Source organism: Bos indicus, chromosome 13, assembly GCF_029378745.1.
Source record: "Bos indicus isolate NIAB-ARS_2022 breed Sahiwal x Tharparkar chromosome 13, NIAB-ARS_B.indTharparkar_mat_pri_1.0, whole genome shotgun sequence".
NCBI lineage: Eukaryota > Metazoa > Chordata > Mammalia > Artiodactyla > Bovidae > Bos > Bos indicus.
The window spans coordinates 77,152,733-77,174,440 of record NC_091772.1 but is presented as its reverse complement, the minus strand read 5'-3'; the positions used below and the strand labels follow the sequence as shown (position 1 = coordinate 77,174,440).

Below are 21,708 nucleotides of genomic sequence, written 5' to 3'. Positions count from 1 at the left end.
GCTCCCTGGATGTTTACAGTAGATTAGAATGCATGTCTTTTAACACACCTCAGCTGACTGCCCATATAAGAGTTCTCCCTTTACCTTGACACTGTTTTTTAGAGCGGTTATCACCACTGACTAAACATCTTGGGTTTATTTATCTATCTCACTGGACTATAAACAGGGATTAAAAAATTTTTATTATGGAAAATTTCACTTACATAAAAGAGAAGATGGGGTAATAAACACACATAGACCCGTCACTTAGGTGCAATGATCATCAAATCAGGGCCAAACAAACCAGGAACTTTTGACTGTTTTCTGTTTTGTTGTATGGTTGGCAGTGAGAACAGTACGTAGCCAATGGCAGGCCTCAAAAAATACAGGCTGAGTGAATGAATGAACAGAGTGACTACTTCAGAAGGACAGCTGTCCTGACCTCCCTTATTACCTCCCTGGGGCATAAAGGCTGGGTCAGACAATTGCTCCCCCTGTTCAAGGATACTTTGGCAGTGGCCCTTTCTCTGAACTCCCTTGGCACCAGCCCACGTAAGATTGCACAATATCTATGAGCTGCAGTGGTGTAATCTGCCCTCTGTGGAAGGTGACGGAGAGATCTCAGTGGGATTTACTTAGAGACAATAGGTGTGAATCACAGTCCACTCATTTTATCTGCTTCCATCAACAAGAGAGGAAAAAAGACCAATTGTGTGGTTATTTCATCACAAAATGCAAGTGAGCTCCACAAGGACAGAGACTTCATCTACTACCTGGTACAAGGTACTCAGTTTGTTAAGACTTTTAGACCCCAACAGGGGTCTAAGGATCTTCCAGAATAATGCACATACCTGTTTTTCTTCATAATATGCTCAAAAGGCCTCAAAAAGTCTTTCTGGAAACGGAAGTTGGCTAATTCTCCCTTCTCAAGGAACTTCATGGAGAGCTGCCTTAGTGAGTCCACAGCAAAGATAGCCACGTCCTCATTGGGGTTACAGCCGACCTAGGCAGGGACAGGAGGAGAGGTGAAACAGGCACAGCGGAGCAACTGTGGACGTGGGGTTCTGAACCTCACACACAGCCTGCCTTCAAAAGAAATGCTCTGGGAAAACAGACCTCAGGAGGAGAAAAAGCTCTTTCTTGGCTATTACCTGTACAATTTAAAGTTTCACAACAAAATACATTAAACATGCTTTTAAATATGCTCACTTTGTGTTTCTGAGTCACGTTTTGATCATTCATACACTATTTCAGACCTTTTCATTATTATTACATTTGCTACGATGATCTGTGATCAATGATCTTTGATGTTACTATTTGCAAAAAGATTACAACTTACTGAAGGCTCAGGTGATGGTTTACATTTTTTAGCAATACACTATTTTAAAATTAAGCTATGTATGTTTTTTTATTATTATACACTTAATAGACTACAGCATAGAGTAAGCATAACTTGTTTGAAAGTGTTAAATTGCTCAGTCGTGTCCGGCTCTTTGCAACCCCATGGCCTGTAGCTTGCCAGGTTCCTGTCCATAGAATTCTCCAGGTGAGAATACTGGAGTGGGTAGCCATTCCTTTCTCCAGGGGATCTTCTCAACCCAGGGACTGAACCCAGGTCTCCTTCACTGCAGAAAGATTTTTTACCATCTGAGCCGCCAACCAAAAAGTTCTCATGATTCACTTCACTGGGTATTTGCTTTACTGCTTTGGTCTGGAACTGAACCTGCAGTATCTCTGAGGTTGGCCTGTATATCGAATGGATTAAAAAAAATAATTAGCTTTGATGACAGTCTGGCTGAGGGTTGCTGATGGTCAAAGGTGCTGTTAACTGTAATATTTTAAAGTGTTCATGTAATGTTGACGTAATTAGAGACTAATAACAATATTATTATTCCCTAGCTAAAAATCCCTGGCAGCTTCAGGAATACACCCTACGAGCTTTGAGCACCCCTGGACATACTTGTGCCCTAGTCTAGAAGAGGAGAAACATGGGACCATCCCAGTGACTGTGGGAAGCCCGAGAGCTCTAGTCCATCACCCGCCTGCTCAAACCCACAGGCTTCGCATGCGCTCTGGCTCCCATGGGGAATGGAACACCGTTCTGAGGTGGTGGTGAAGAGTGAAGAGCCCCAGACTGAGCAACCGAGAACGCCACAACCTTGCGCCTCACAGCACTGATGAGACGGAACTGGCACATGTGATGAGGCGACAACCATGAAATGTCTAATTACTACCTGCCAGCCTAGGTCTCAGGTGTGTCATAGGCCTGGACAAGAATACAAGGTGCAGTCACGCTAATGATTCACATTTACGCTCTCATACAAGTTCCTATCAGTGATGTCCACTAGGAATTTATTTACCCAGAATGGTGGGAAAGATGGGTGCTGAGTGGTTTGATTACTTTAGGTGGCAATGTTACCCTTTGCTCAACAAACATTTACTCTGGGTCATCGACAGGCTCTTGTGGCTCCGTCCTAACTGAGGGTTCAGAAAGGTCACCTCCAGAGCAGCTGGACACACTGCCAACACCTGACCCTTTACCATCAGCTATTTTACCACGCGGCCTTCCCAGGCGGCTCAGCGGTAAAGAATCCGTCTGTTGATGCAGGAAATGCAAGTACAATCCCTGGGTCAGGAAGATCCCCTGGAGAAGGAAATGGCAAACCATGCCAGTATTCTTGCCTGGGAAATCCCATAGACACAGGAGCCTGGCAGGCTATAGTCCATGGGGTCATAAAAGAACCGGATATGACTTAGTAGCTAAACAATTTTATCACAGAATGCAAGTGAGCTCCATGAGGGCAGGGACCTCATCTGTCTACTACTTGGTACAAGGCACTCAGCTAGTTTGTTAAACAGATGGTGTGCTCAGAAGTGCCTCACGTAGAGCTGATAAGCAAGCAGAGTAACAAAGACCTCAGATTAGCTGATGGGCCAAGTTAGAACCAAGGCTGCACGTGACTGTGCCTCCTTTCAGTGGGGTCCCACGGCTGCCTGGGACAGCCAACAGTGCCCGACTCTCCCCAGTCTGCATTTAGTGACACCATACCGAGAGCTGCCCATCAACCACTGTGCGGTATTTACACCACAGAAATCGGCAAACGCTACAAATGATTCACCGTCACTCAACTGTTTGCTCTAAATCCCAATTACTTCTCATGATTTTCTTCTATTCAACGTAGAGAGAGCAGTTCTCTTTTGGATAAGCTGTTTTTATTAACACTATTTCTAAGCATCTGTTATACAACTCTTTTCTCCAGGCCTAAGAAAATTGTTTTGAAATCATGAAATGTGTTTTGGTAGGAAACAGTATTATTAAGCTTTTAGTTTTCCCTTAAAAAGCAAATAACATTACAGATACACACATTTATGTACATAATCTATATTTTGATTTCATTTGTTCAGTATACACATGCATGTGTCTACATGTATACAGTGAAACCTCTCGTGACAGCAATCTGGTTTTCTCTCTGTAGTTTTCAGTTTAGAACACAGAAGTCTCTGGCTTGTTTCTGATTTAAATAAATGTTAGTTTCCTCAGAAAGATTATAGATGAGGGGTGGCGATGGAAGCCAGAAAACAAGAAGCAGTGACAATTATAATGTGACTATAAAGAACCTAACGTAATCTTCAGTCATTCAGAGGCACTTCAGGATTTCGCAATGCTTTCAAGCACCAATATGTTTGTCCAGTGATTGTAATGATTTTTATGGTGTGAGCCTACATCCTAAATATGGGATATTAAAGTATTCTATACACAAATGGATTTTTAACTCATTCTCCATTAAGTTCTACCAGTAGTAAGTATGCTATCAGCTGTTCTTGACTCCACAGGGAAAGTGAACTTTGGCACCTAAACACTCAATCGCTTGTGTTTTGAATTTAGCCGCCTGTCTTTTGTTTTGGACATCAATTGAGTGGTTGTTGAATCTGAAGAGTTACCTTATTGAAGTGATCTCCGATCACATGCCATATTCGGGACCACTGCAGTCGGATCCGATTCATGTTGTAGTAAGAGATCTCCACGATCTTCTGCAAGCTGAACATGCGGGGGTGGTGGGGGGAAGCCAGCTCGTCCATGGACACGGCACACAGCCAGCGGACAAAGTCAACTACAGGCCAGACCCAACAACACACGCGAGGCCACGTTAGTAATGGTCAGACGGTTATAACAGGAGGCTCTGCAGTTGTCACAGGTGAGTCAAATACTTACCTATCGCATTTCCATCCAGCCTGGTAGAGCCAGTAAAAATTCTAGGAAGAAAATTCCAGATATAACGAAAATTAAATTTGGAAGATGAAGGTTCAATTTCAAACACTCAGAAAAGGCAAAAAGGAAACATTTCAGGTTTGGCACTTCCACTAAAATAAATTATGAGGCATCAGAGGTATAGAACTGGTCAACGAGGTGCACTGAGAGCAGAAACGCTTATACTGGTAGGAAGAGAAAAGCAACATGAAAAGGATGGGGGAGAGTCAAGATAGGATAGTGTGGAACATGGTATTCCACAGCAGGGGGATGCAGACTGAGGACCTTTAAAAAGGTGTTCCTCCATAAGAGCAACCAAAAAACTTACAAAAATTCAACAAATTTTTCAGATCTGAACTCTGGAAATTACCAAAGGCTTGGGACAATGTTTATTCAAGAAAAATGGCTGACTCTTTTAGACAGCATATAGTTAGACCACATTTATTTTAATCCATCCTGCCAATCTCTCTTTAGATTCAAACCCGAATAGGCTGAAAGCAGAAGTATGAAAAAAATATCACATGCAAACAGTTAACAAAAAGAAAACAAGAGTAGCCGTACTGATACCAGACAATACAACACTGGAGTCATTACTAGATATTTTACAATGATAAATGATTTAATATGTGAAGAAAATCTAGTAATTGTAAATATATATGTGTTTAACAACAGAGGGGCTTCTCTGGTGGCTCAGTGGTAAAGAATCCTCCTGCAGTGCAAGAGACTTGGTTTGATCCCTGGTCTGGAAAGATCTCCTGGAGAAGGAAGTGGCAACCCACTTCAGTATTTTTGTCAGGAGAATCCTATGGACAGAGGATGATACAGTCCACGGGGTCTCGAAGAGTTGGACAGGACTTAGCAACTAACAAAAGAGCCCCAAAATCACGGGCAAAAAAGACATACTTGAAAGAGGAAAATAAAACAATTCAAACAATGTCCAGAATGAGCAGATCTACACAGGCAGGAGGTGTACTGGTGGTTACAGGAGCTGTAAAGATGTGGGGCTTCTTTATGGGGTGATGAAAAAGCTCTGAAGTCAGACGGCTGCACAACTCTGCATATACTAAAAACCACTGACTGGACGTACGTTTCAGAAGAGCAAGTCTTAGGATGTATGAATTATGTCTCAATTTGAGAAATGTAAGCACACAGAGAGGTGCTAGACAAGCTACTGTTGCCCACTCTCTGGCTGAGGCAGAGAAACAAGGAAGGAACAAACATTTTGTTCTATCAGCCCAAACCTAAGAGGAAAAGGTGGGGAAAACTCAACAAAAGTGTGTCGCAGACAGTATTTCTATCAGAGAGGAGAAAAGCAACAGGAGCAAGACGATCAAAACATGCTAACAAAGAGTTTAAAACACTAAGAAAATTGTTCTGACAGCAATACAAATGATGTCATAAATTCTATACTGCTATTACCTGAAATTATTTATATTTAATGTATATGATCATTCAATGGCAATTTTCTGGAGTTTGTTGACTTTTAAGAAAATTCCTATTTTAAGCCCTAGTATGGAAATGGCAACCCACTCCAGTGTTCTTGCTTGGGAAATCCCATGGACAGGGGAGGCTGGTGGGCTACAGTCCAGGTGGTTACAAGAGAGCTGGACACGACTCAGCAATTAAACAACAACATAATGAATACCTTCAAATGGGAATATCTGCATTTCTCTTAGAGGCTTAGGTCAAGTTTTAAGTAAACGGAAGCAACTGAAAGGCTGAGAGGAAAAGAAATGGAGACGCCAACTTGGCCAGCCCTCACTCACAGACAGGCTTTAAATGCAATACTCTTCCAAACTTGTAAAAAAGTGACTTCTAAACTAAGGAAATTCAAAACATTAGAACAAGCAGAAACTTGTTTTTGACATAATTTGGTCGCAAAGTTAGTTACAATTTTATTTACTTATTGGCAGTGCTGTATGGCTTGTGGGATTCAACTGGGGATTGAACCCAGGCCCTAGGCAGGGAGGGTGTAGAGTCCTAACCACTGGGTTGCCAAGGAATTCCCCAACATGTAGTTTTTAAAAAGTTATGACAGTTCAAGATCAAAGCCCCAATGAATGTGAAGGTGACCAGCAGCTGTGGGCCACACGTGCTGCTTTGGCTCTTCCTCAGGTTGAGTGATCCGGGGTGACAACAGTCAGACAGGTTAGGGATCCCTCACACCCAGCAACTACACAGAAGGTGCCAAGGCACCGGGTGGTCCAGCTTCACTGGAGAACACATTCATTACCTGTCTACAGCCACCACCACGCTCTGAGAGCTGGTCTCGCCAACGGACTCCTGGAAGCTGGCCATCTGTCTCTTGTCCACTCCGCCACTCACCAAATTTCCTGAAACACAGCGCACAAAAGCAACAGTGCTTGAAACAGTGAAGTAAAGAGAACCAAGTCTCCCGCGACATCAGCGCGCAGACGAGACCGTGAGACTGGTTTGCAAGCGAAAGAAAACCCCTCTGATGATGGCAGAATAAAACTAACTCAGGTTTTGGCATTTCTGCATCTGGAATACGTTCTTATGCAAGTTCTCTCTCTTCCTTTACCATCCATCTCTCTGTCATAACAGTCTTCTGTATTTTTTATAGTATTAAATGTCTATGTTTAGAAAAACAAATTCAAGTTGATTGATACGAACTCAGAGCTCCTAGAACATGTAACGGTTTAAAACTGCTGAAGATCTGAGGCGTTCTCCACGGTTTCACTTCAGTCATCCTGACGTAAACCCCGAGAAGAGGTGCTGTTACCCTTCCCCTGTGTTCGGAGTTTGTACTTTTAGCTGAACAACTCCAACCAGTGTTTCGTGGGACCAAGGAGTCTCCTCTCCGCATCAAATGACCTGGGTTTGAAACCTACTTCTGCTCCTTCCTCCAAACGGCACCTCGTTCATAGCACTTCACCCCCCTGTGCCTCACTTATCTCATTTACCAAATGAGGATAATAGCCCCAATCTCACTGAGTTGTTACAAGGATTAAATGAATTATATATACAAACTGAGTGCTTAGAATGTGCCTGGCATGTCTGCCCTTTTTTACTGTTATCGTTGTATCACTGACAAGAGAGTCTCTCAGTTCAATGTATCACCAGAAATAACCCTACTTTCATAAGGATACCTATTAATATAAGCCTCCCAAATGAACAGGGAAGACAGGTTGAATCTACTTGATATCTAAAAATACGCACACCCACTCCTTGGAACACCAGGTGGCTTCCCACCCCCCAACATACTTATATGCATAGAAAGAAAAGTAATGCACCCTGCTTATGTCGATAAAATTAGCATTTACTCGACAGTTTCATCACAACTGAGAGCTGAGGCAGCACTTCCACTCCGTTAACAGACATCCTGTCCGCTGGCACATAAGAAACAGGTGATCTACGGTCCTAATGAGGCAAGGGCTTCCTGCCTGTTAACTGGTGAATCCGCAGCGGCCGGCTGGGGGGCCTGGCGCCTTACCGAGGCCAAGGCCCATGAACTCTTCTCCCGCCAGCGTGTGGCCCTTCAGGCTCCCTTCTCTCTCACGCCCGGAGCCAGACAGGTAGCGCGTCTTCACGCCGGTTCCTATCAGCTGAGCCAGCTCCAGCTGGCTGATGCACTTCAAGATCTGAGGAAAGAGGGCGTGAAGAGATAAGTTCCCGCTTCATTGGCCGAAAAGGGCAGTGCCCCCTTAACTCAGTCATTACAGAGTTCTCTGAAACATGCAGCCTTTCAGGACAGGATAACATCTGAGAGACTAGGCTGGCTTCCCTACTTCTGGCTAGGCAACCCCCTGAGTGTGGGTCTGGAAGACAGACATCATTACTTTATTTTTTAAACCATTAAAAAGGGAAAGAGAAAATGAGCAAAAGAAAAACTGGTACAACAGAGAGGCGAGATGGATTCCGTTTATGCAAACTTAAATAAGCGCTCCATAAAGACAAAGCATCTGATCAGAGTGGGGGACTCCGGTCACCATGCCGTTCCCGCCCCCTCAGCCACCCCCACCTCAGATCAGCAGCACACCGGCTATTCCTCATGCTTGAACGTGTTACTGTCGCTCCTCCCCATGGCTCACCCCTTAGACTCCCAGCTCAGACCTGTGTCCCCAGAGACCTCCCTCAGCCACCTGAGATCACACACCCTCCCCATCACCATCCCCTGGCCATGCAGTTTTCTTTTTTCTCTTAAGTACTTACTTTCTGGCATTATGTCATGTATTTGTTCTCTGTCTCTTGTGCCAACAGGGCATTAACTCTATCTTGTTCACTGCTGAATCCCCAGCACTTGGAGATTATTTTCTGGTTAACAGAATAAACGAGGGCATGCCCTGGCATGGGTGGGCGGTAGGAGAAAAGACGATCTCCCAGCCCCATGGGGTGGCTCAGGTGCTGGAGAAGCCATACCCACGCACGGCCCTCTCTCACCTGGAGCTCACCTGAATACAGAGACCGGCTTCAACTTCTACTGCAGCAAAAACTGGCTGCTTGAAACTTGAGGAGGGACGGCACATACATCTCCAGGTAAACCCTTCTTAAGGAATTTCCATGGGGACTTCTGACTACGGCTGAGTTTTGTTTTCCATGTTGACCTTATAACCCAGTCCCAGAGTATGGGACTCCACGACATCACGGAGCACTGCTGAGGATTTTCACTTAGAAAATGCCTTCCCCTTGACTAAGACAGGCACTTGAATCCACCACAGAGAGTCCACATGTCATACTATTAAATTATTACTAGTAAACTGCTAATGACCTCCCTTTTCCAGAAGCTGGGATATGTATGTAACACCTGTGGCCAAGGACTTACTGACTCCAACCTGACTTCTCAGAGTGTCTGACCATCAAATCAGTGATGGCTCTTTTTGGCTGATTCATTAACATCTCCAGATGCCGCTGTACGCTTGGCAACTGGCAGGGGCCCCACATTAACGTATCTCTTAGTTATAAGAAAAAGAAAGTTCTAGGGGAGACAGCAGCTATCTACTGATTCATTAGGGTACACTGATTCCTCAGGAAACAGGAAATAATTTATTAATAAAGCACATAACTGAAAACAATGACAACCTACCCCTCCCATGTTTACTAATATGGAATATTTCCGAGTGGTGACAGAGAAAGGAACAATGGGGTGAAAAACGACCAAGGTATGTGCCGCGATGATGATGGTGACTAACAGCTAAGAGCTACTAAGCTCTCGTACGTGCTAAGTCACTTCAGTCATGACTGACTCTCTGCGACCCTATGGACTGTAGCCCACCAGGCTCCTCTGTCCATGGGCTTCTCCAGTCAAGAATACTGGACTGGGCGGCCATTTCCTTCTCTTCTTGCCAAATTCAGTTCTAATCCATTTTCCACATGTTAATTCCTTTCCTTCTCACAACAACCCTCTGAAGGTTGCACAGAGGAGGAAGATGAGGCTCAAAGACTAAGTAACTTGCCATGTCACACAGGCAGAGAGGCGGACACCCCGACCAGCTGTCTAGCCCCGGGCCCTCCCCCTGAACTGTGTGATCCCTGTGGCGGCAGGAGGCTGCCAGCAATTTCCTTTCCAGGTCATCACAGCCCCACCACTCTCTATACCCGAGCCTCTATTCTTAGTTTTCCCTCTAAAACAAAAAGTAATACCTTCAGGCGGTAGAGAAATTAGAAAGTACAACTGGGTCATAAGGCAGTTCTATTGCCAGTTTTTTAAAGCAATCCCACTGCTGGGCATACACACTGAGGAAACCAGAAGGGAAAGAGACACGTGTACCCCAATGCTCATCGCAGCACTGTTTATAATAGACAGGACATGGAAGCAACCTAGATGTCCATCAACAGATGAATGGATAAGAAAGCTGTGGTACATATACACAATGGAGTATTACTCAGCCATTAAAGAGAATACATTTGAATCAGTTCTAATGAGGTGGATGAAACTGGAGCCTATTATACAGAGTGAAGTAAGCCAGAAAGAAAAACACCAGTACAGTATACTAACGCATATATATGGAATTTAGAAAGATAGTAACAATAACCCTGTATACGAGACAGCAAAAGAGACACTGATGTATAGAACAGTCTTTTGGACTCTGTGGGAGAGGGAGAGGGTGGGATGATTTGGGAGAATGGCACTGAAATACGTATAATATCATATATGGAACAAGTTGCCAATCCAGGTTCGATGCACGATACTGGATGCTTGGGGCTGGTGCACTGGGACGACCCAGAGGGATGTTATGGGGAGGGAGGAGAGAGGAGGGTTCAGGATGGGGAACACATGTATACCTGTGGCGGATTCATTTTGATATTTGGCAAAACCAATACAATATTGTAAAGTTTAAAAATAAAATAAAATTAAAAAAAAAAAAGAAAATACAACTGAAGGAAAAAGAGAAAATAAATCCATAATTCTATCACACAGAGAGTATGCTAACATGCTCGTTTATCTTTTCTAGTCTCATTTTCTGTGTATGCCTGGCATGAAGGGTGATGCCGCACCATGCTTATACAGTGATTTTTTAATACATTGTGATCAAAGTATTAAAGACCATCTTCAGTAGCATCTTTATCGGTTTTTCTCTGAAGTTTCTTTACAGAAAGAGACTTCTCTCTATATGTTTCCTTCTCTCCCTCACCCCTCTACTATTTTTCTTCCGATTTATTTGTTGAAGAACCTGGTCATTTGCTGAGAGTCTGACGTATCCCACAGTTCGCAGGCTGTGTTCTCACGATGCCACTTACCGCGCTCCTCCATCCCCTACATTTCCTTCAAATAAGCAGTGGAGGCTTGAACTGACTCAGGCTGGAGTTTTAGGCAAAAACATTTCTTAAGTGGCATAGTGTGCATCCATCAGGGAACATGTAATGCTGGCTGTCTCTCCTTTCAGAAACATTATCTTTTTTTCTTTTAAATATTTTTTTCTGATGTGGACGGTTTTTAAAGTCTTTATTGAATTGTCACAATATTGCTTCTGCTTTATATTTTGTTTTTTGGCCAAGAGGCACGTGGGATCTTGGCTCCCTGAGCACGGGTCAAACCTGCACCCCCTGCATTGGAAGGCAAAGTCCTAGCCACTGGATGCCAGGGCAGTCCCCTGAGCAACTTCATTTTAAATGTCCATATAACCTAAGGAATGGTACTGCTGCTGCTGCTGCTAAGTTGCTTCAGTCGTGTCCGACTCTGTGGGACCCCACAGATGGAAGCCCACCAGGCTCCCCCGTCCCTGGGATTCTCCAGGCAAGAACACTGGAGTGGGTTGCCATTTCCTTCTCCAATGCAGGGAAGTGAAAAGTGAAAGTGAAGTTCCTCAGTCGTGCCCGACTCATAGCGACCCCATGAACTGCAGCCCACCAGGCTCCTCCATCCATGGGATTTTCCAGGCAGGAGTACTGGAGTGGGGTGCCACTGCCTTCTCTGAAGGAGTGGTACACCACACTTTGTTTTTTAAAGATCAGTCTCTCATTGATGGGACAATCTAGGCTGTCCTTCATCTAATCTCTCCCTAGAACAACTAAAATTTCGATGCATGACCTTTCAAACAGCTGTCTGGACACATGGGTAATTATTTTCTTAGATGAAACTCTTAGAACATGGTTTAAAAAAAGAAATGAACCTGTTGGCAATCTTCATGGCTCACGTTAGATGCTGACCACGTCCTTTTTGCTACATGTGGGAGAGAAACTGGGCTTTGGACTTCGTTTTAAATCCACTCCCTGCAGTAAGAGCTCTCAGGAGGGGTGCAAGGCCTTGTGGGAAGAAGGCGGCTACAACAGAGGTCGGCTCCGCATGGACACTGGAGATGGGGTTGGGGGCACTTGGTGAGGTGGCGGACCTGAGGCGTTTCCCTCGCTGCAGCCCCAGGGAGGCTGACTTTCTGATACATGAGGGACACAGGGAGTAAGACAAAACCCAGAGTTAAAGCGAGGCTTGACTGCAGAGAAACAGAGTTGACCCAAGAGAGATGGACTCTGAACGGAAGGAAAGCCGGGGCTCATCCTCACTGAGAAAAGGCAACCATGGGGCTTTCAGAGACGCTCACCTCGTGCCAGGAATTCCCGAGGTAGTTGCCGTCAGTGTGAGCCACGGTGATGAGCGTCTTTATGGTGTCAATGTTCTTCTGCTTCATCTCCGTGATGCTGGAGCTGGCCGTCAGCAGGGAGAAGCGCGCAAGGGCCTGGACATAGGCATCTCGTTCCAGCTGCAAGGGAGGCAGAGAGGTGACGCTGAGATCCTGGCCTGGGTGAGATGGGTCTCGCATCGAAGGGACTGAGCACTGGTTTCTCTGCTGCCTCCCGCACACGTGGGGACAGGTTGTACGCACATTAACACACCCGAGCCACACCAGGTACTCCATGCCTCTGTCCTCCCGCTACCCAAATACCTCATCGCACGTTTGAGAACTAGCCTCTCCTCTGCCACTGACCTCCCTTCTGAGGGAGTGGCGGAGCAATCTGCTGAATGCTAAGGCTGTCAGGTAAACACTGATTTCCACAACAGTCCTGCAGGTCGGTCTATTATCTCAAGTTTGCAAATGAGGAAATAAAGGGTGACTCAGGGAGGAGGTGGCTAGACCAACGTTAGGCTAGAGAAGCAGCAGAGGTGAGGTGTGAAACCCAGACTGTCTGCAGTCCAAGCCTGGGGTCTTGGTACAAAAGAAAATGTCTATCTGTAAGATACATGGGAACAGAAGACTGAGGTTTTCCAAATAGAGGGGTACAAACTCTTAGTGATTTAGGATATATGAAACTGACAACTTCCTGAGTTCATAAGAGTTTAGAATTGTATTTTGCTTATTTGCTTGAATTTTTCAAGACCCAAAAGATTTACAGACACATTCATTTTCCACTGAACTACTTATTTCCCCCAGAGAAGACCTGGAAATAAGGGAAATTAAAATAATAAGCTGGTTTTAAAAGGAAAAACACTATTTCCAGCACCAGGCACCTAGCCAGATGGATAGGAAGGCTGTTTTGTCAAGTCCAATTGAGTAGCCTGGACACCCACCTACCTTCAAAAATGGTTTTTAATCCAAATTGCCAATTCTTCCCCCAGTCAGGCTGTTGCCAGCACAAATCTGTCGTCTTCCTCTCAGTGGGCATGAGTAAGGTGTCTGCTGAGAAGTTTTCAGCTAATTGGAAATATCTGATCGTTTCTAAATTTTGCCAAATCCTGAAGAACACAGCCCACCAGTTTCTCTGGAGCTGTGAGAACGTACACCCACCTGCATTCCAAAGATGCAGGCAATCCGGATCGCACACCGGATGCCTTCCAAGCACAGCGAGGCCACCTCAGTGTCATCACAGTTCTGCAGTCCGATGCTGTAGGCTGCCAACAGCGGCGTCCACACCAGCTACCAAGGGAGGAAGGTTTGGAAAACGTCTGGAATCTCAGTGTGGAAGAGCACTTAGAGGCCACACTGTTAGTTACAAGCACAGCCAGGATGTCAAGTTCACAGCTATTCTGATTCATTCACAACACAAAATAAAAATTCCTCCTAAACCAGGGTCAGAGTCATCACTACAGCATGCCATTTACTAAACGCACAGTTCTAAAGGAAGGCTGGCACGTACGTGGCTACTGGGCCACCACCACGTCTACTGTACTCATGGCAGACAGCACGAGTCCATCAGAGACCCCACTCCCTGCTTAGTCTAATCGGGGCTGGAGAATCCTTTACACGGTGCACAGGCACCTATTGCCAATCAGAGGTTGGCATGCAAAGTAAAATCTGTAAGCAACTTAGGTTCTATCAACTTAGCTTATTGAAAGCTTCCTAATTCAGATTACTTAAGAGTTTACTTTTCCTCCAACCTTCTTGTGAATTCCCTGAAAATAAAAGCACACAAATATCTAGAAGTGATCAACAGGATATCAGCAGTTACTTTAAAAACTTAAGAGAAAACGTGAGTGCTATATATTTAGAACATGTACCTTTTCTAGACATTTAAAAAACAGAGAACTTAGGATATTGTTTTTTTGGCTGCACCAACTGGCAAGTGGGGTCTTAGCTCCCCCACTTGGGACTGAACCTGTGCCCCCTGCAGTGGCAGCATGGAGCCTCCATCTCTGGACCACCAGGGAAGTCCCAAGGATATGTCTTTTACTTCTACCTCATGTCTTCTTATAGGCTAACCCTGAGGCCACTGAGATGAGATATCACAATAAAGCTGTCTCTTTTGCCTGAATAATTAATTCATTCAATCCCCCCAGCAGCCCTGCAGGACCCATTTCACAGATGATGAACAGAGAGAGGCTGAATAACCTGATCCCAGTTCCAGAGCAACAAAGTGGCAAAGGCAGGGCTTAAACTAGATGCTCTGACTGTTGAGCCTGTGCTGACGTATCCCCAGCAACACCACGGGGCTTCCAGGAAGGACTCGCTGTAGTTACTTGTCATAAAGAAACACCAGATGTGGCCTTTCCCTTCCCCAATCTCTTCACCATTATAAACTCGCTGGTGAGCTTCTGGCTGATCAACTCTAGAATCAGGTTCAGCCGTGTCTTAACTTCTCTGTATACTCACTTTGAACATTGGCCGGACATGGTCCAAGTGAGTGGCACTCGTAAACGGGGCTTTGGCATGGCTCACGGCCTCCATCAGAGCTTTGGCTGTTTTCGCCATTTGCTCCATTTCCAAGTTGTACAGTAGCCGTCGCTGCTTTTCACTAGCGACACCTACAAAGAAATAAGAGTAACAGCAGCTAATACTCGCCGAGTGCTTGCTATGTGCCGGGCTCTGTTTCAAAAGATTTACAACAATTAACTCACAAATCCTCCTCACAAGGACCACTTCCTGAGCCTGTAGCAAGTATTACTGCCATTTCACTGGTGGGAAATGAGGCCCAGAAACAGTAAGTAACTTGCCCAGGGCCACAGAGCTAACAGGCAGTAGAGCTGGGACCTGAATTCAGACGTGTGGCTACAGAGCCTGTGCTCTAAATCGGACACGCTACTGCCTCACCAATGAGACTGACAGCCTCGCAGGGGTTTTAAGTAGGAGAATTCTAATCAGGGTTGACGCAATCACCCCTGGTATTACAGCAAAGTTCTAACAAACATTTTTTGGGAGTAATTTAGCTCTCAAATTATTTTAAATTGCCTCTTGTAACTAATTACAAATCTAGTAAGAAGTTAAGTGATACTGTGAGAGTGTCAACGTAATCATAATAACTAATTTAATCACATTTCTTATTCAGATAGCGAGATATGCAAATGAAATCTGTCACCAGGGAACTTAATCATGCATTCTGATACACCTGAACATTGGGACTGAGAAATAATTTGCCATTAGACCTTACTCTGCTTAGTAGATTTGGTGGCAATTGTGTGTTCTTTTGTTTCTTTCATCGCAATTTTCTTGCCTTCTATCTCTTCATAGATGCTTGAGAGATACTCTTCAGGTAGATCTTTACTATCATTGATACCCCGGTTCATTTTAATATACTGCTCTTTTGTCATTTTATTTTTTACCTGAAATTAAAAAAAAATGAAGAATCCACTTAGGAGACATCCAGTGGCCCAAATAGTTATTTATTTAGCTACTGTAGTATTTAAGTCATTAAAATATGTTACCTGAGGGCTGTGCAAGTCTGTAGTTAGCATAATAATTGAATATGCTAGGACATACGCAGTGTCAGCACTAGCAAACAGAGTTTGCCTAAAAAACAAAAAAAGATTTCAGATGTGAGAACACGGACAGAGACAAGGCTGGACGGCGGCAACAGGGCTCAGGGAGACACGCTTCGTGCAAAGCAGGCCGAGTGCTCCCTAGATGCTTTCATCGCCACTTAATGATAACTAATGACCCAGAGTCTAGAAAAACTTAGTTTAGAAAAAATAAGTAAATAATAAATTAATTAAATTTAAAAACAAAAAAAGACCAGAAGAGATGTGAACCAAAGAAAAGAAACTCACTTTTTTATATGCTACAATGTTTCATATTACTAAAGCAACGCTGCTGCTGCTGCTGCTAAGTCGCTTCAGCTGTGTCTGACTCTGTGGGACCCCACAGACGGAAGCCCACCAAGCTCCCCCGTCCCTGGGATTCTCCAGGCAAGAACACTGGAGTGGGTTGCCATTTCCTTCTCCAATGCAGGGAAGTGAAAAGTGAAAGTGAAGTCGCTCAGTTATGCCCGACTCGTAGAGACCCCATGGACCGCAGCCTACCAGGCTCCTCTGTCCATGGGATTTTCCAGGCAAGAGTACTGGAGTGGGGTGCCACTGCCTTCTCTGAAGGATTGGTACACCACACTTTGTTTTTTAAAGATCAGTCTCTCATTGATGGGACAATCTAGGCTGTCCTTCATCTAATCTCTCCCTAGAACAACTAAAATTTCGATGCATGACCTTTCAAACACCTATTTGGACACATGGGTAATTATTTCCTTAGATGAAACTCTTAGAACATGGTTTAGTTAAAAAAAAAAAAGTACTGGAGTGGGGTGCCATTGCCTTCTCTTCTAGATCTTAATTCTCCCAAAAGCTAAAAAGAAATAGTTAATACGAGATGACAGAGAGGCTAATTATCACCACCATGGCAACCCTGTTATGTTAGTCATTTAGTTGTGTCTGACTCTTTGTGACCCCATGGACAGCCTGCCAGGCTCCTCTGTCCCTGGAATTTTTCAGGCAAGACTACTGGAGAGGGTAACCATTCCCTTCTCCATGGGATCTTCCCCACCCAGGGATCGAACCTGGGTCTCCTAATTGCAGGCAAATTCTTTGCCATCTAAGCCATCAGGGAAGCCATAATACAATATATAAATGTATCAAATGTTGTAGACATTAAAGAATAGGCGCTCTTGCATGAGATAATCCCTCAGCACAGTGCCTGCTGGTGCAGAGTGAACAGAAACCTTAGTGGCTGGGCACAGATTTAAAAAGATTAAACCGAACCCCCAACCACAGGAAGACTGATGCTCTGAGGACGGCAAAAACATGGTGGAAGAGACTTAAACACGGTGCTCACCCCTGGTTGCACTCTATGTATCTTGCAGCAAACTTCTCCATTAGCCGATCAATCTTCTGAGCTTCTCCAGGTAGGCGGAAACCTTCTAGAAATGTCCGCAGGGCTGAGACAAACTCTTTTTCACAGAAGTCGAGTTGGTCCACATAGGCATACATCACCTCCTTGTTGAACTTCATGCTTTCCCCCAGAAAATCACCTACTTGGGTCTGAAACATACACACTCACTCACAACTAAAAACTGTCAAATATGAACACCCAGAGAAAGACACTTCAGTTAAACAAGGCAGGAATACTGTCCCGGCTCTCAATACCTAGGATGGGCTGGGCCGCTAGAAAAGCTGGGTCACTCCCTAAGCCTGGCCAACCGCCAAACCACCCCAGGTTCAGCTGGCCCTGCCATGAAGAAAGGCACTGAAAAATGGAGGAATGATAAGACACACTCAACAGGGAGTTGAGCTGCAGATGAGCACCCGAAAGAACAATTTCTGGCAGTCAAGGGACACTTAGCTCCTACAACGTCTCCCCAAATAAACAACCACCTGTCAGAAGGCTGGTTTATTCCCTGTAAAGAACTTCTTGCAACACTAGCCCAAGGGATAAACAGGACTACCATAAACAGGAGTGCAGACAATGGCACTGCACTCAGGGGTCAGCCAGTCTCTAGGTGAAACCCAGTAAGGTGTCAGAGCCACACAGAAGAACCCACAAGTATGTGCCCAGCTCCCCATCTTACAGAATCCAGACGCTCCTCCTGGTGCAGGAATTGGGCAATGTCTTCCACCGATGTTCCCAGCATGCCCTGCTCCTGGAGATATTGGATCCCTCTCTTGGGTTTCTTGTTAAATCTGTTTCAAGAGACGGGACACAGATTGCTGATTCCAAACTCCGAGGGATGGAAATAGCTGGCTTTTGAGGCAAATTACAGTAACACCATGAACAAGTCATCCCATATCAGCTCGGAAAGTCTTGTGTGTCCTGGTAGCTTTTCTCAATTCCACCTTTAATTTCTGACCTAGCTCTAACAGACTCTGCTGGTTGTCACCCAAAAGCCATTTTCTTCTTCTCCAACACTAATAAGACCTAGTTGTTTAGCTGGGCACACAACTATCTGGGATAAAAAACACACTTCCCTGCTTCCCTTAGACAAAGTATGGCAATGTGATAAAGTTCTGGCCGGTGAGAGATGAGAACTGGTGTGGGTACTTCTAGGAAGAATCCTGAAACAAAGCTGACCTGGCTGAGGGGGGCAGGGGATATACGTCTTTTGCTTTTCCCCCTTCTTCCCCACAATACATATGTGATGACCAGAGCTCCAGCAGTCATCTTAAACCATGAGGCAACGGTGAAAACGAAAATTGTATTCAGGATGGTGAAGCAGAAAGATAAAAGAAGCCGGATTTCTGACATCCATAGTGCCACTGTAACAGTCTAGACTCTGTACTCTGGGATTTCCTTCAACGGCACTTGAGTAGTTACTTCTGTAATTCCTGTTAAAGGCACGCAAATATAACCGCTATATAAATTCAACTTGTTATTCACCACGCCATGCACTGGGACTGAAAGAAGCACAGAAACACAAACTGTGGCAAAAGCTGTGAAGAAAGGCTGTGCGGGGACAGAGGTGACCTTGGACCTGTCCAGAGAGTGCGGTTACTGGGGGCCTCCTTGAGGAAGAGATGCTTTGTCAAGCCTGAAGGTTGAAAAAGACCCAAGAATATTCCAAGCAGAAGGTGCAAAGGTGCCAAATGCTTGAGATGTTCAAGGGACTGAAACTCATATAAGATCCAGGACTACTGGAAGAGATCAGAGAGGGAGGCTGGAGGCTGGATAGGGCTGTGGGGAGGAAATGGGAAACCTGGAGTGAGTGCAGGCAGGGGAGTGGTAAGACTGATGTGAGTTTTTAAAAGATTCCTTTAGCTGCTGTGGGAGAATACACTGAGGGGATGCAAGGGATGGTGAGAATAGAAATAATCACACTGGGGGTTGGCTAAAAATTCCGTTTGGGTTTTTCCATCAGATGTTACAGAAAAATGCATGTGAACTTTTAGGCCAATCCAATAAATGAGTACTGTACCATCAATTTTTAAAATGAATTGAGTTTACAAAATTGACTTACCATTCAAAAGTTGGACAGCATGTGAGAATGTATGCATTTCTGTGTATGAAAGATGAAAGAAATCATGTTTACTCATGATTCTATAATGATGATGTGATTATATGGGAGAAGGTCCTTATTTTTCAGCCATGTAGAGCTTAAGTAATGTGATGGCTACAAATTACTTTCAAATGGTTCAGAAAAAAAAAAAAAGTAGATAACACAAATATGGCAAAAATTAAGTTTTCTGTATGCTGAAGTACAATAGTTACCAATGGCAAGTTCCTCTAGGTAGTAATTTTATGAGTGATTTTAACATTCTTGCTTTATACTTTTCTGCATTTTCTAAACTAGTTAAATTTTTTAAATTAGGAAGAAAGGAAAAAAAGACCAGGCATCAACCACACAAAGCTATTAGATTTCTCTCTTACACACTCACACGCGCACTCAGCGCGACTTGATCGGGCCTGACCATAAGCGCCAGCCCCGGTCATCTGTAACAGGCGTTTCATCTTCAGGAGTCAAAGCCAGGTTCCCAAGAGACTCAGCCAGCCAACAGCCACACTCACAGCTCGATGCCGTGTTCAATCATCTCCTTCTGTTGCTTGATGACCTCAAACTGCTCCGGGTCATCCTGGACGGTTGTCTGCGTCCCCGAGGACACGGTGGACTCCATGGACGTCACGCTGCTCCGCCTCGCCAGGTCCCCCATCTCCTGGTCCACGGGCCGCTCCTGACCTGCGACGACGTAAAAGCAAAGGCAACCAAGTGAGCAGATGGGACGAAGGCGAGGCTGAGCTGAGGTCTGGCTGTACGGTTCCCTTTCCCAGGCCTGTAACAATAAGCTTTGTACTGTAAGGTTCATGAAAACCTCAATATCGAGGTTACTTTACTTAACAACTTGCTTGTGGAAAATAAGCTAACCCTAAAATTCACGTGAAAGAATAAAAGTGCAAGATGCACAAGACACAGAGCCTGTCCTCGCAGGCCCTGGAACTCACTGCAGAACTCTAGGCATCCGAAAAGCACGGGATTGGCGGAGGAACAGACAAATCAACAGAACAGCAAATTCAGAAACAGTTATGCACACAGGGAGGTGTGCTACACCATCAAGGTGGTACTTCAAATCAGTGAGGGGAAAAAAGACTACTAAAAAAAGTTGTAATAAATGGTTTTCTGGAAAAATGAAGTTACAGCACAATTCACACTATCTCCACCCAACCCCCACCCAAGTTTCAGATGGATTAAAAAGCAAAACCTTTAAAACACTTCAGGTATTTCCCAAACTAAAGTATTTTGCTAATTCTAAGACAAGTATGGGCAACCCACTCTGGTACTTTTGCCTGGAAAATCCCATGGACGGAGGAGTCTGGTAGGCTGCAGTCCATGGGGTCGCTAAGAGTTGGACACGACTGAGCGACTTCACTTTCACTTTTCACTTTCATGCATTGGAGAAGGAAATGGCAACCCACTCCAGTGTTCTTGCCTGAAGAATCTCAGGGACGGGGGAGCCGGATGGGCTGCCGTCTATGGGGTCGCACAGAGTTGGACACAACTGAACTGACTTAGCAGCAACTTAGCAAGACAACTGTATCAGGATAGCTTTTTCCAAAAGTTGTGGGCAGCCTATTGTGATTGGCAGATGGTGGCGGGTGGGAGGTGTGTGTGCGTGCACTGGGGGGTCTCTCACCCAGGCTGGTCTGATGATTGGGATTCACATACAGGTCTTTGCTCCACTCCACCATGCACTTGAGGATGGACACGAGGCACTCCAGGCCTTTCTTCCTGAGACTGAGCTCCTAAAGGACAAAGGTGACAAGTACAGAGACTCAGCAGATAAACTAAGTGCAGATGTCTGGAGGGCTCTGGGAATCCTGTGACAATACAAGATAATCACTGACGTTTAGAGTTACTGACCCAAGAAGAGGGAACCCGTGACGTAAACACTGAGGGCTCACTGCAAAAACCATGATCGTCTTTAAAGGTGTTCATTACAAACTCCCTATCCGCAAAAATATGGGATGTGTACTTTACTAAAGTGAAGAGTATTATTTGGATTTTTAAAGTGAAATTCTCATTCATTGCTTATATAAATTAACAAAACAAAAAACAACCAACCAAACATTTAAAACACATTTTTTTTTTAAAAAAAAGGGAGAGTCTTAACTAGTGACCCTGAAAAAAGAGAAAAGAATCTTATGCAGCAGATAAATGACCGTGGACACCATCATCCCCTGAACACACACAAAAGCATTCCATCTTAAGGCTTACTCTGCAGGTAAATACTTTTTTTTTTTTTTTAAGTAGCACTTCTCGGGACTTCCCTGGTGGGCCAGTGGCTAAGACTCCATGCTCCCAGTGCAGGGGACCTGGGTTCGATCCCTGGTCAGGGAACTAGATCCCACATGCCACAACTAAAGAGTCTGCATGCTGCAAGTAAAGACCTGGTGCAAATAGAT

General features: G+C 44.7%; 1 protein-coding gene across 3 annotated transcripts in view; it reads right to left on the bottom strand.

The window, feature by feature from the left end:
* The window catches only part of ARFGEF2 (ARF guanine nucleotide exchange factor 2), an 83,593-nt gene that overhangs the window by 23,721 nt on the left and 38,164 nt on the right, over positions 1–21,708 (bottom strand). For all 3 annotated transcript variants that reach the window (XM_070801843.1, XM_070801844.1, XM_070801842.1), the window contains 14 exons: positions 20,940–21,048; positions 19,819–19,987; positions 17,888–17,999; positions 17,155–17,360; positions 15,759–15,843; positions 15,485–15,656; positions 14,710–14,861; positions 13,408–13,536; positions 12,226–12,384; positions 7,683–7,830; positions 6,462–6,561; positions 4,193–4,233; positions 3,922–4,091; positions 831–982 (listed from right to left, as the gene is read on the bottom strand). In XM_070801843.1, the coding sequence (XP_070657944.1) occupies positions 831–982; positions 3,922–4,091; positions 4,193–4,233; positions 6,462–6,561; positions 7,683–7,830; positions 12,226–12,384; positions 13,408–13,536; positions 14,710–14,861; positions 15,485–15,656; positions 15,759–15,843; positions 17,155–17,360; positions 17,888–17,999; positions 19,819–19,987; positions 20,940–21,048 (1,904 nt within the window). The remainder of the gene's footprint in view (positions 1–830; positions 983–3,921; positions 4,092–4,192; positions 4,234–6,461; positions 6,562–7,682; positions 7,831–12,225; positions 12,385–13,407; positions 13,537–14,709; positions 14,862–15,484; positions 15,657–15,758; positions 15,844–17,154; positions 17,361–17,887; positions 18,000–19,818; positions 19,988–20,939; positions 21,049–21,708) is intronic.